The sequence below is a fragment of the Jaculus jaculus genome, chromosome 4 (assembly GCF_020740685.1).
Source record: "Jaculus jaculus isolate mJacJac1 chromosome 4, mJacJac1.mat.Y.cur, whole genome shotgun sequence".
In the NCBI taxonomy this organism is placed as follows: Eukaryota; Metazoa; Chordata; class Mammalia; order Rodentia; family Dipodidae; genus Jaculus; species Jaculus jaculus.
In genome coordinates, this window is record NC_059105.1 from 179388303 (window position 1) to 179402484 (window position 14182).

The 14182-nt window shown below is 41.9% G+C and overlaps 1 protein-coding gene across 4 annotated transcripts in view; it reads left to right on the forward strand.

Annotated features, from left to right (window-relative positions):
- Phldb2 (pleckstrin homology like domain family B member 2) overlaps positions 1 to 11659 on the forward strand; it is a 112493-nt gene extending 100834 nt beyond the window's left edge. For all 4 annotated transcript variants that reach the window (XM_004672311.3, XM_045147463.1, XM_045147462.1 and 1 more), the window contains 4 exons: positions 512 to 658; positions 2745 to 2964; positions 9582 to 9667; positions 10667 to 11659. In XM_004672311.3, coding sequence (XP_004672368.2) covers positions 512 to 658; positions 2745 to 2964; positions 9582 to 9667; positions 10667 to 10807 — 594 coding nt within the window. In that variant the 3' untranslated portion in view covers positions 10808 to 11659. The remainder of the gene's footprint in view (positions 1 to 511; positions 659 to 2744; positions 2965 to 9581; positions 9668 to 10666) is intronic.
- The last annotated feature ends 2523 nt before the right edge of the window (positions 11660 to 14182 follow it).

The window sequence follows — 14182 nt, forward strand, 5'->3', positions numbered from 1 at the left end:
GCCCGACACTTCCTTTCCTTTCCAACACCCCCACATAATTCGTCTGTGACCTTCAGCCAGCAAGCCACAGAGCAGTGGTGGGAAGGGCCCGTGGCTCTCACCTGGAAAGTGGTAGACGCCAGAAGGAAGGCTAAACTGCGTGGCTAGTGCTGGATGACAGTTTGTGAGGCTGTTTTTTTTCCCCCACCGTAGGCATTGATAAGGAAATGTGGAATGTAGTCACAAGCCAGATTTTTTCACTTAAGACCAATATTTAGTTATTAAATGACTGCGTGAGATGAGTTTGAAAACTATGCCAGAGGTGATCTGGTCATTATCAGTTTGGGATATATATATATATATATATATATATATATATATATATATATATATATATATATATATATATGTATAAATATATATATATATATATTCAAGAGACTAGAATACAAATCAAAAATTGTCTAATGAGAATTTGGGTTGTGGGTCTTGCCTGAAACTATTCGACTGCAACCAGCCTAATGATCTTTAGGAACGGGAAATGGAAGCCAAAAAGCGAGCCCTGGAAGAAGAAAAACGACGCCGAAAAATCCTGGAAGAACGTTTGCAAGAAGAAACCAGCCAGAGGCAGAAGTTAATAGAAAAGGAGGTGAAAATCAGAGAGAAACAAAGAGCACAGGTTGGTCCCCCTTGTGAACGCCTACGCGTAGGCTGCCTGCCCCCTGGTGGTCATTGTGTAGAAGACAGTCACCGCGCAGGGTCACCTAGTGCTCGGGAGGATTAAGGCTCCGCGCTCATCCAAGCTTTCTGATGCGCCCTCCTCCGCAACTTTCCGTGGGCTTTTATCTCCGCAGCCGGGATGTCCCCCAGGCCCCACCAACCAATCAATACCCTTCATGCCTACTTGAACATCCTAACTGGGTGCCTAGTTTATCAAAAAAAAAAAGGAAGAAAGAAAAGAAAAGAAAGAAAAAAGGGATCCAAGCAGCCACTGGGGATTTCTCAGTGTCAGGACCCCTTAAAGCTGGAAGGAAACCCTCTTGTAGCTTGGGAGCTCTTCTGACCTTCTCCTTTTATTTCTACTCGCTCTTAAATGCTCATAATTTTTTAAAATGTGAGTTTAATACAAAAATTCTAGGGATTCGGGCTGGAGAGATGGCTCACAGGTTGAGGAACTTGCCTGCAAAGCCTAAGGACCTGAGTTTGATTCCCCAGTACCCACATAAAACCAGATGCACAAAGTGGCTGGTGTGTCTGGAGTTCATCTGCAGTGGCTAGAGGCCCTGGCACTCCCATTCTGTGTCTCTTTCTCAGATAGATAAACTAATAAGTAAAATATGAAAAAAATTTCTAGGGATACTTTTCAGTACTTACATTACTTTCCTGGGATGGTTTGGTGGGAGAGTCATTTTCGTTTACCAATTTTCTGGGTATATTTAAAGGAATTTGTTGTTGTTGTTGTTTTTTCAAGGTAGTGTCTCACTCTAGCCCAGGCTGACCGGGAATTCACTCTGTATTTTCAGGGTGGCCTTGAACTCACAGTGATCCTCCTAACTCTGCCTCCTGAGTACTAGGATTTTTTTTTTCTCTCTCTCTTTCTCAAATAAATTAAATTAAATTAAAATCAAAAGAAAAGAAAAGAAAAGCAGCCTGGAGTGCTACTTCTTTAACCCAAGCTATGAAACTATGCTTTTTGTTTGATTATGCTCAACCTCTGCCAAATTTTGATTTGCAGTGAAGGCCATACCTACCTGCCTAATCTCTAAGTATACCATTAGATCATGTTCCCTAGGCCAACAGGGCAGGGTTATTTAACAGGGTAAAAGTGAAAGCATTTTAGAAATATCTTCCACAGTGATGTGTGTTTCCTGGAGGAGATGAGCCTTGACTCTGTCCTTTAGGATAGCAAGATGTAGGAATGGAAATGCGTCCCTTCTGTCTCTGGTCCTGGGCTGCTCATTGGGTCCAGATTTGATTCAACTTCTGACTTTATCTTAGATTCACCTTTCAGACATAACATGCTTTCTTTGATTTCTACCAGTGTAGATAAGCTGATGTTTATAACTTTGGGAGACCCCGTGGGAGCTGTATCCACAAAAGAGTGTCAACCAATCAGTCCATATCTGGGATTACGCACGGAGAATGTTGTTAGGTTGTGGTGGGGAGAGCTGGAAGCCATGCAGGGGAGGATCACTTGTTTGCAGAGGCAGCCAGGTAACCGCAGGCCTCGTTCCCCTGTGTGAGTTAAGTGATGAGGTCTCCTTTGATGTTTCTCCCTTGTCTCATCTACCCATCTCAAAGAGTAGAATCAGCGGACCTGTGTTTAACCACCCCTTCATAGTGCATCCTACCCAAAACACAATGCTGCATGTGTCTCCAGATACCAAGGGCTCTGTTTACCATGTTGTCCTTATTACTTGGTATTTATCTTATTTTGATTTATTTTAGAGAAACAGAGAAAGAGGCAGATAGAGGAAGAATAGGCATATCAGGGCCTTCAGCCACTGCAAACAAACTCCTGATGCACTCCAGACGCATGCGCGCCACCTTGTACATCTGGCTTATGTGGGTCCTGGGGAATCGAACTGGGGTCCTTAGGATTCGCAGGCATACACTTTAACCGCTAAGCCATCTCTCCAGCCCACTTGGCAGTTTTTTTTTTTTTTTTTTTAAGTATAGTCTTTACACTTTATGTCTGCCCGTTTGTATGTCTAACCCAAAGTGAAGCAATCCGCCAACAACGGGCTGGGTTTCCGCTTTTGCAGGCTCGACCTCTGACACGCTATTTGCCCATCCGGAGAGAAGACTTTGATTTGCGCAGCCACGTGGAGACTGCGGGTCACAATATTGACACCTGTTTGCACGTATCCATCACAGAGAAGACCTGCCGAGGATACCTCATCAAAATGGGTGGCAAAATTAAGACTTGGAAAAAACGTTGGTTTGTTTTTGATCGGAATAAGCGCACATTTTCTTATTATGCAGGTGGGTGATTAAAAAAGAAACTGAAGTCATATGTTCATATCTGCTAGGCAAGGGCAAGGGCAAGTTTTGCTTATTGAAACTTAGTATACTTGTCTATAGAGCATGGGACACTGAGGCAGAAGGACAGCTTCAGCCCACCAAATTGAAACCAGCATAGGTGCATAAGTAAGACTCTCTGCCACAAAAAAGAGAGAAAAGAAAGATAAATAGGTCGATATGTAATAAAGCTAATGATGGTATTTAATTTGCAGGCATGTATTTTTATATTCAGATTATATCATCAAAGGTTACACATACTTCCTTTCTACAAGAAAAACCATGTTGATTTTAAAGGTATGAATTAGCCTAGTTCTAAAATAAACTGTGATTCAAATATATATTAAATGCAATTTGTTTTTATTAAAACATTGCCCTTTAAGCCACAAGGTCATAAAAAGATTTTATTATTTACTTATTGCCATATGTCATCCTATTTATTGTTATTATTATTGTTTCGTTTCTCAAGGTAGGATCTCACTCTAGCCCAGGCTGACCTGGAATTCACTATGTAGTCTCAGGGTGGCCTGGAACTCATGGCGATCCTTTTACTTACGCCTCCCAACTGCTGGGGCTAAAGGTGCGCACCACCACACCTGGCTATGTCGTCCTACTTAAACCACACATTATCAGGCAGCCCTTGGAGATCGTCATTTAGCTAGATTTACAAGTTACCTGATCCTTTAAGCATAGAGAGTAAAATTCATCAGTAAGCTCCAAATAAGTATTAAGTGACTGAAGTATTTTTGGATTCTTCAGTGCTGGGCTATGAGAAACATACTACTGACTCTTACCTAACTCCTAGAAAATCAGTGCAACTGAGACGTGGATTTAAGAGCCTCTGGGGCCAGGCGTGGTGAGACATAGCTCTAACCCTCATACTCAGGGACTGGAGGCAGGATCATCATGAGGTTAAAACCAGCCTTGGTTTTAGCAAGACCCTGCTTCAAAAACAGCTAATAAGCCTCATGTTTGCTCTTGGAGCACACGTGAGCTATGCCCATTATCAGCATGCGGCCAGCTCTGCTGTCTTTTCAGCTGCTAAAAGGAGTGACCAGCTACCTGATGTCGCGCATGAGGTGACTGTGTCAGCACTTAGGAGCGGCCTCATGAATCATTATAAAATGTTTCGATGCATTGCAGATAAAATAATATTAGCAGTGCACTCTTGCCACCTGTCCAGGGAGGGCAGGGTACAAGAAGCCAAGAGCTAAGGAAACATTGACCAGGAAGGCCCAGAATTGGAGTGGGGAATAGGCAAGTGGACCCGTGTCTTTCAGTGAAGGCTTTTGGGGTGAGCAGCACTTAGCTCAGAGGTCAGTGGCTGAAGCAAATGGCTTGGCTTTCTTATCCTGGGTTTTGTAAAAGCCCAGAGCAGCCCTGGGTGGTTGCACAAGAGATGCCTGTTTCATAAGAAATCGAACATAGTGTCTGCACAATGCATTAACAGCATTTGCAATGTGCTGGTCCCAATAGACAGTCTCGCTCAGAATGTTCCAAAGATAAAATAATTAAAAGACCTTCAGAGAGAGCAACTTCATTCTTGCAGCTGCTCCTCTCTGGGAGCCCGATTTCAGCATTTCATCCATCCGCAGGGCTCTGGTTCCATTCCGCCAGCAGCGTCTCCAAACCTATGTCCTTCTCATCCACATAAAAGCTTTCTTTCAACTGAAACTTTTGGTAACTGAACATCTATCTGATTTTAAATACCAAAGCCTTTCTGGCAAGTGAAAGGAAATTCAGAACTCTAATTTCTAAGGCAGATGAAAAGTATACTTCGCCAGCTTTTTCGCATCCACACATGATGTGAGCCCTGCGACCTTGGACACACGCTGTGGGTTCACTTTTGTTCACAGCCATCATGGCAGTCAGCTGTGTGTGCTCCACCTCGCCCCCTCCCTTCCCCAAACTCCAACCAGCATTGGCACAGATCTTTCCCCAAGCAGTCATCTCAGGCTAGCCTTGACCCGGCGAGAGGCCCGCATCCTCAGCTTGTCAGCAAGGTCAGTGGCCTTAAATGCAAAAAGCAGCGGTACACAGGAGTGGTGGAAGTTAAAAAGAAAGATCAATGCCCCTGGCCTCTCTGTCGTGCATGACCTTGGCCTCTGACATTCACCGGGAACTTCAGGAGAGGCTCTAAGGAAAAGTGAGGGCCAGGAAAGTAAAAGTCTGTAGCTTGATGAGCTAATGCTGCTGAGAGAGACGGAACGAACCCCAGGTTCTTCCCAGGGCACCAGAGCAGCGGTGAGCCCCGAGCCGGCAGAGGAGCTGCGAGCTTGTTTCTCGGTCCGTTTTCTCACTGAGGAAAACAAAATTTCATTTCCCCATTCTCTGCCTGCGTGAAACCCTGACATTTACTTTTTTTTTTTTTTTTTTTTTTTGGTTTTTTGAAGTAGGGTTTCACTCTAGTCCAGGCTTTTATCTCCAGGTTTTATCTGTTGGAGGAAACAAGATAGCTCCCCAGGAATTATTGCAGGGTCCTTCCCAGTAACTGAAAGATACCCTGACCTCTTTCGCTGAAACTGGTTGGTATCCACTGAACAGAGCAGAATGTTGACTAGAACAACATTGCCCAAGGAAGAGCAAATACAGACACGCAAAAGTACTGGCCCACGGTCAAGCGGGTTAGGGAAAGACTGAATGAAATATAACTTACTATGCTGTCTGTTTTCCATGGGATGACCCTGGGCCAGTATTTTCAAACTAGCTTTGCACCATTATCGGAGGGACAGAAATACGCCTAGTAAAGCTTGAAAATACAACAAGTTCTATATGATGAAGATAAATCTCTTTCCTACCGCAAATATTCTGGCCTCCCACTGTGAAGCTAGTGATAAGTTTTCTCTACTCACTTGTACATTTCATCATGTGCATTTTTGTTTTATATAGTTTTTATTTTTCTTTTTTGGCAAGCGCACAGTAGGTGTGATATGTGTGTTTTCTGCACGTGTAGGCACTAAGTGAGACACTCTGTGAGCTTTCCTGTGGTGGCCAGAGAAGTGTCAAGGGTCCTCCTCTGTCACTGATGTGCCTGGTTGTTTATTTGTGTTTTCCCATTGTGGTGGGATTTCTTACTGATTCTGGAGCTTGCAAGTTGTGAGCCCAGCTTTTATCCAGTCTCTGATTCTTCAGTTTTCACTCCCTACTGGGCAGGAGGTATAAATTTGCATGGCCATACCCAGGTGTTGACATGAGTTCTGAATATCCAAACTCAGGCAGTTTTGGGACCCCACAAGCACTTAGCCTATGCAGGAAGCTCACTTAATTACTAGCTGAGCCATCTCTCTAGCCTATTCTTTTCTTTCTTTCTTTTTTTTTTTTTTTTTGTTTTAATTTTTTTGTTTTTTGAGGTAGAGTCTCACTCTAGCCCAGGCTGACCTGGAATTCACTATGTAGTCTCAGGGTGGCTTCGAACTCACAGCGATCCTCCTAACCTCTGCCTCCCAAGTGCTGGGGTTAAAGGCGTGTGCCACCACGCTGGGCTCCTTCTTCTTTTTTAATTATATATGCTTTTGTGTGCACACGGTAGCCTCATGTGTGCAGGCCTGAGGACGATCTTGGGGTGTTTGTCCCCTTGTTCCACGTTGTCTGAGATGGGGTCTCTCTGGTTGTTTTGTTTCGGCCACTTCATGTACGCCAACCTAGCTGGCTAGCAGGCTTCCCAATTCTCCTGGCCGCATCTCCTATTACCGTAGCTCCACCAGGCTTTCTGTGAGTGCTGGGGTATCAAACTCTGGCCAGTGGGCTTTCAAGCAAGCATCTTTAAACCACAACACCGTCTCCCCATCCGCTACAGTTTGATTTTTCTTTCTGCACTGAGGAGAAGCCCAAAGTCTTGGCATTGCTAGGCAAGTGCCTTAGCACCCAGCAATGTTCCCAGCCTCTTCTACAGTTTGGGACCAAAGTTATCCAATCTGCGCCTGCCGTATTTCATGTAATACGATCTCAGGATTGTTTTCTGGTGAACATATACAGGCTTAGCTCAGTAGATTCCATTGTGTGGCTGAGCTGTAACTCAGTCAGCGCCCTAGTAATGTTCAAGCAGGTCTTTTGCAGCCATGCATCACGGTGAACACAGATCCTTGTGTGACTGTACATGTATGAGTAGATCTTCTTCAATACAGATTTTAAAGTTGTTCACTGTACATAGCAGTACATTACATAGAACATTTCACACGCGTATTTAATGTACTGCTCCCCCACACGCTGCTGCCTTTCTCCTGTCTCATCTCTCCCACCTGACCTATTCCCCTAGACAGTTTTGCCTCTACTTTATGTCATATATACATGTATGATTTTATATTTCTTTCTTTCCTTTTTGGTTTTTCAAGGTAGGGTCTCACTCTACCCAGGCTTAACCCAGAACTCACTCCGTAGTCCCACGCTGGCCTCAAACTCACGGCAAGCCTCCTGCTTCTGCCTCCCAAGTGCTGGGATTAGAGGTGTGCACCACCTCACCTGACTGACTTTATATTTCTGTATCAAACCTAGGAGCCATATATGAGAGAAAATATGCACTCTTTGTCTTTCTAATTTTGTTTACTATGATGATCTCTAGTTGGGTCCACGTTCCTGCAAACACAGCTCTGTTCTTTGTGGTTGGGAATTCGCTCCCTTTTGTGTACACACCACATTGGCTTTGCCCATCCGTTCGTTGTTCAGTGCTCGAGGGTGACTGCGTGTCTTAGCTAGGAAGTGGAATCACCGAGTGAGAGGATTTTTGTGTGTTTAGTGGCGTTAGTTTTACCAGTTGCCTTCTAAGCAGGGCTGCCTCATTTGTCTTCGCACCAGCACCTTGTATTATGCTGCTTCCCCGCCTCCTCTCGTACACTCACTGAATTCTTCAATACACTTACATCTTTCGTGATCCTACAAAGTTCAAATTATAAAATAGTCTAGTCAGTTTTTACTGTTTTATTATTTTTATTATTATTACTTCTTTTTGGTTTCCAAGGCACGGTCTCATGCTAGCTCAGGCTGACCTGGAATTCACTCTGTATTCTCAGGGTGGCCTCGAACTCACAGTGATCCTCCTACCTCTGCCTCTCAAGTGCTGGGATTAAAGGCGTGCACCACCATGCCCAGCTATGTTTTGGACTTTTTAATGGTTTTATTTACTTATTTACTTATGTGAGAGAGATAGAAGCAGGTAGAGAGAGAATGGGCATGCCAGGGCGTCCAGCCACTGCAAACAAACTCCAGATGCATCTGGCTGACATGGGTTTTGGGGAATCAAACCTGGGTCCGTAGACTTTGCAGGCAAGCACCTTAACCACTAAACCGTCTCTCTAGTCCTGTTTCATGTTTTGTTCTTTTGGTAAGTCTGGTGAATAATTTGAAAACAGATCAGAAAATATTGTATTGAACCAAGCATAATGGCACATGTCAAAAATGCTAGTATTTGGGAGGCCGAGGCAGGAAAATTTCCAAGATTTTGAGGCCAGCTTCAGCTATATAATAAGCTCAAGGCCAACTTGGGCTATATATCAAGAGTCTGCCTCAAAAAATTCCCCTCCACCCTCACTCACACAAAAAAATCTACTTACAAGCCGGGCGTGGTGGTACATCCCTTTAATCCCAGCACTCAGGAGGCAGAGATAGGAGGATCACCATAAATTTGAAGTCACCCCGAGACTACAGAACTACAGAGTGAATTCCCAGTCAGCCTGAGCTAGAGTGAGACCCTGCCTCGAAAAACCAAAACACAAAACAACAACAAAAAGCCAGCTGCAGTGGCACATACCTGTAGTCCTGGGACTTTGAGAAGTGGAGGCAGGAAGATCCCGAGTTCGAGGTCATCTTCAGCTCCACAGTGAGTTTGAAGGTATGCTGGGGTACATGAGACACTGTCTCAAAAATAGGAGGAGGAAGAGGAGAAGATAAAAAGAAGAAAGGGATAGAGGAAGAAAGGAAGGAAGGAAGGAAGGAAGGGAAGAAAATGCTGTTTTGTAAGGTTCTGTTAAAGGAGGAGAATCAAGCACAGGACAAGTTCAATAGCAAAGAATTATAAGTAGAAGGATACATTTTAAATTAGAAAAATTTTTTAAGTTTCATTACAACCAATCTGCCTATTAATAGCTCCATTACAAAGTCAGTCTTGGACAATGTGGGGAAATAATTTGGGCGTGATAACATTTATATTTCATTGCTAACTGGACAGTCAGTTCTGCGCAATCTTTTAAAAAATATGTATTTATTTATAAGCAGAGGTTGAATGGGGGGAGGGAGAGAATGGGCACCCCATAGCCTCTAGCCACTGCAAACCAACTCCAGATGCATGTGTCACTTTGTGCGTCTGGCTTGACATGGGCACTGGGAAATCTTTTGACTGTTAATTATTGAAGAGCCCAGGGCAATGTCATTATGTGCTGTAGTTTAGAGCTGTGTATTTCGTGGTTTTGGCTTTTCTTTTAATAGATAACAGGACTAATGCAATTCATTAACTAACTTATCTGAATTAATTTTAGATAATTTGAATGCTAGGTAAATATGGTAATGATATAATTATGAAATTATCATTGTTCCTGTTCCCGGTGATTATAAAGTGTTTAAACGCTTTTAACACTCATCTATCCTTTCAGACAAGCATGAAGCTAAGTTTAAAGGAGTAATATACTTTCAAGCAATTGAAGAAGTATATTATGATCACCTCAAGAATGCTAATAAGGTATGTAACAATTTGCTAAATTTCTGCAACTTTTTTTCTTTGGTAGTCTAGGCAGTACTCTGCCTCCAGTACTTGTTTATTTTATTTTTGAGACAGAGTCTCATTAAGTTGTCCAGGCTGGCCTTGAACTTGCAGACTTCCTGCTTTGTCCAGCCTCCTGAGTGGTTGAGATCGTAAGCCTATGCCACTAGGCCCCATTAATTTCTGCAGTTTGCATACATAACCAAGTTAGAAAAAAAAAGATATTTGGGGATTTTATAAGATGTTATGTTATACATAATAGACAAATATATCCAGAGTGGTTCTATACAATCACAATTGATTTTATTATCTATTTGAGAGAGAGAGGGAGGAAAAAAAATAGAGAATGGGCACATCAGGGCATTTAGCCACTGCAAATGAGCTCCAGACACATGCCACCTTGTGCATGTGACTATGTGGGTTCTGGGGAATGGAATCTGGGTCCTTTGGCTATTCAATTACAACCGAAATGTTTGATAGCTGATTTTTTTTGGGGGGGGGTTGGGGGAGACAGCTCGTCATGGTGAAGTAAGGAAATTTCTGGACATATTGGGTGGGAGATTCTGAAGATTTGCTCTGGGAGCATCCTGGGAAGGAGGAGAAATCACAATTTGGTAGTATCCAAGAGTAACCATGACTCCTCTCTGTCTTTTTTTTTTTTTTTTTAAGAATCCTGAGGGCTTTTTAAAAAAATTATTTATTTACTTGTAAGCAGAGAGAGATAGAGAAGACAGACAGATAAAGAGGGAATGGCCACACCAGGGCCTCCAGCCACTGCAAATGAACTCCAGACACATGTGCCCCTTGTGCAGCTGGCTTATGTGGGTCCTGAGGAATCAAACCTGGGTCCTTTGGCTTTGCAGGCAAACACCTTAACCACTAAGCCATCTCTGTAGCCCATGACTATTTATGTGGTGCCTCTCCTCAGCTAGGTGCCAAGTATCTCTGATGTTCTTTTTCTCTTTTTTTGACTTTTAGAGTCCTAATCCGTCACTCACCTTTAGCGTCAAGACACATGACAGAATCTATTACATGGTGGCTCCGACAGCAGAGGCCATGCGGATCTGGATGGATGTAATTGTGACGGGGGCAGAAGGGTACACTCACTTCTTGTTGTAGTGAACGGAAGCAATGGTCCACTTAGGGCCAGCTGCAATAATCTCTTACAAGAATGAAGCCATACTCAGTCCCACATAGCAAGGCCCTGCAGACCCATGCCTCTCGCTGTCTGCACTCAGAACTCTTCGTACCAAGAAGTCTTTTATAGCCGGGCGTGGCGGTGCACACCTTTAATCCCAGCACTCAGGAGGCGGAGGTAGGAGGATCTCTGGAGTCCGAGGCCAGACTGAGACTACAGAGTGAATTCCAGCTCAGCATGAGCTACAGTGAAACCCTACCTCAAAAAACCCAAACCAAAACAACAAGCAACAACAAAAAAAGTCTTTTATAAAAAAGAAAGCAAGGGTTTCAATTCAAAGCCTGACCATAAATAGCCAGGGAACTGACTCTTCTGTGACAATGAAACACTATTTTGATAAACAGCGTCAGGTATATGAACATTTCTTAACTACTTTTTGTCAGTTGGTTAAATAAACAGTTTACACAATGTCTGTAGATATGTACTCAGAAATACGGAATTATTATAGCACCCAATGGATAATGTTAGTATTCAACTCACTTGCTTAGGAAGTAGCATTTTATAAATATAAACAATGACTTGGGTGGATATATTTTAGTTTTACCTTAATTTTTATGTGTTGCACCAAAACCAAAGACTTGGCATTACTTCTGTTTAGCATCAGTGTTGCTCTATATTTTCAAATGGTATATGATGCTATCAAATACCCAGGAAATTGATTATGTTGTGTCACCACCAGCCTAAGCTACTATACATAGTGAACCACCTTTTGTAAAAATAAACAATAAAACTAAAAAAAAAAAAATACCCAAAAGCTGTGTGCTTTAGGAAAAGGCCATCTTAGAAAAGACACTTTGAAACATTGAGCAGTTTTAATTAAAGAAAATATTTGCAGGCTGGAGAGATGGCTTAGCAGTTAAGGCACATGCCTGTGAAGCCTAAGGACCCTGGTCCAATTCTCCAAGTCCCACGTAAGCCAGATGCACATAGTGGTGCATGTGTCTGGAGTTCATTTGCAGTGGCTAGAGGCCTTGGCGTGCCCATTCTCCCTCTTCTCCCTCTAATAAATAAATAAAAATTTTAAAATATTTTTAAAAATAAAATATTTGCTATAAAGAGCTTGCTTTGCAGATTTTTCCATTCCTGGTGCTGAGAAAAAAAAAAACATCTAATTTCTTACAGGTTGTCTAATTTCTCATTGCTAGAGTACACACCTACCTGCTTAGTGAACCATCACATTATATGAGTATAAAATCTTTTTTTTTTCACCAAAGAACAGAGAAATTAAAATACTTGTTTTCAGAAGATGTGTGGTTCAATTTTAGAGTTAGTGTTGAAATGAATGACTTCAGGCAAGTCTCTGTTATAATGGCCTTTCAACAGCCACTTATTTTAGTTTTGTGTTTTGTGTGTTTGTATGAATGCATTCTTTCTTGCAACATGGCAAGTGAATAGAAATAAAAAATAGTGACATTACTTAGTAGTACAAGATGAAGTGATTAGAAGTGTATATAAAACTTTGCAAGGCCTGACTGGGTACAATTTTTTTTTTTAATTTGCAATATGCTTTTATACTTGCATACATGTTGCCCATAATAAGATTTTGCAACTGGATGATACAGGACCTTACTTGAACAATGAAGGACAAAAATCATGATTGTATGAAATGTTTTCAGTATCTGACTCTGTAGAGTCACCCTTAAACTCTGTAATGATTGAAATGCCACTCCTTTTTTTGTTGTTAATGTAATGATACAACCCTTCTGTACTGTACTTTCTCCATAGGATTGTAAAGGTATTCTAATCAACTTGCATGTCATAAACTTTTAAATATGTGTTTTAAATATATTGTGTTTGGATTAAAATGTTGACCTGATTTCACTTTTGAAAGTAAAGTCTTCTCATTTGGATGCTACCTATCTGTAACATGATAGAGGGCAGATTAATCAGCAAGTTCATGGTAGAATCCACACAATGGGTGACATGTGCTAATATTATTATTTTATATTTGTAAATGAATAATTAGAAGCATCTCTGGTCATATTTCTCTTACAAAATGAGGTGAACTCTGAGACATATATTAACATCTTAGTCTGTTTTCAATGATGGATTACTGGGGATTGCATTACATAACCTGTCTAAAAGGGAAAAAATATATCTACTGCAAATGTGAACTAAAGTTTGGGAGCTCTACTTGGTAGGGACCTCATTTGTCTTCCTGAAGTAAGCAGGTTAAGAAATAAACTGCCTTCAACAATACACCCGAACTTTCATGTAGTAATAAACGGAGCACTGATGGCTGGAGAGGAAACAAACTGTCCCCCAGACCTGTCACTGTCAGTGAAAACACTTGTGACTTTCTTTTTTTTTTTTTTATTAACATTTTCCATGATTATAAAATATATCCCATGGTAATTCCCTCCCTCCCCACCCCCACACTTTCCCGTTTGAAATTCCATTCTCAATCATATTACCTCCCCATTACAATCATTGTAATTACATATATACAATATCAACCTATTAAGTATCCTCCTCCCTTCCTTTCTCCACCCTTTATGTCTCCTTTTCAACTTACTGGCCTCTGCTACTAGAAAACACTTGTGACTTTCCACAGCCCACTTTCACTCCTGACTTGTCATGCTGATAGGAACAGATAGAAGTGATCCATGGATTTACTCTCTTGACAAATCATGTATTATTTTTTATATTGCTGCACAGAAAATACAAGACCTGCAAAACTAAGGTGGAAATAAAGGAAAAGAAATAAGTAGAAATATTTGCAGTTATCTAAAACACTAGGTAGTATTTGTTAAGATGCAAGGGGTGGTGAGGGGGCGTGTACTGACCCTCATCATCGTATTAATTCCACCCCACTGGAGTCTGTATCAGGCCTAATGGAGGACTGGTAAAATTGGTCTACATCCCTCTAGTATGTCATGAGATTGAGTTGCAGGCCTTCGCTAACCATGAAAAGTCCCATTTCCGCTGCTGACAGATTATGCCACTGACTTGAGAGACAGTGGTGGAAGATGAAGGGATTTTACTCAGGTTTCAAAAAACTCTGGTGGAGCTTCTGGGGAATCAAATTTTAGCATAGCAAGGTGGATGCCTGGCTAGTTCTTGCAGAAATGAGTTCTCATGGTGAGGTTTCAATGCTGTCCACAGGTCACCTGGCACTACTGTGAACTGAAATATATGATATCTGTGTCTGGGGCTATACTTCTTTTCAGAAAAGGATGGTTTGATTAATTCGGTGAGGAGTGAGGTAAAACAAATGATGAAAAACAGACTGGCTGGCACTAGAAGCAAGTTTGCTCACTCATCAGCATCAATTATTTTCCGTGCTTCCCATACGG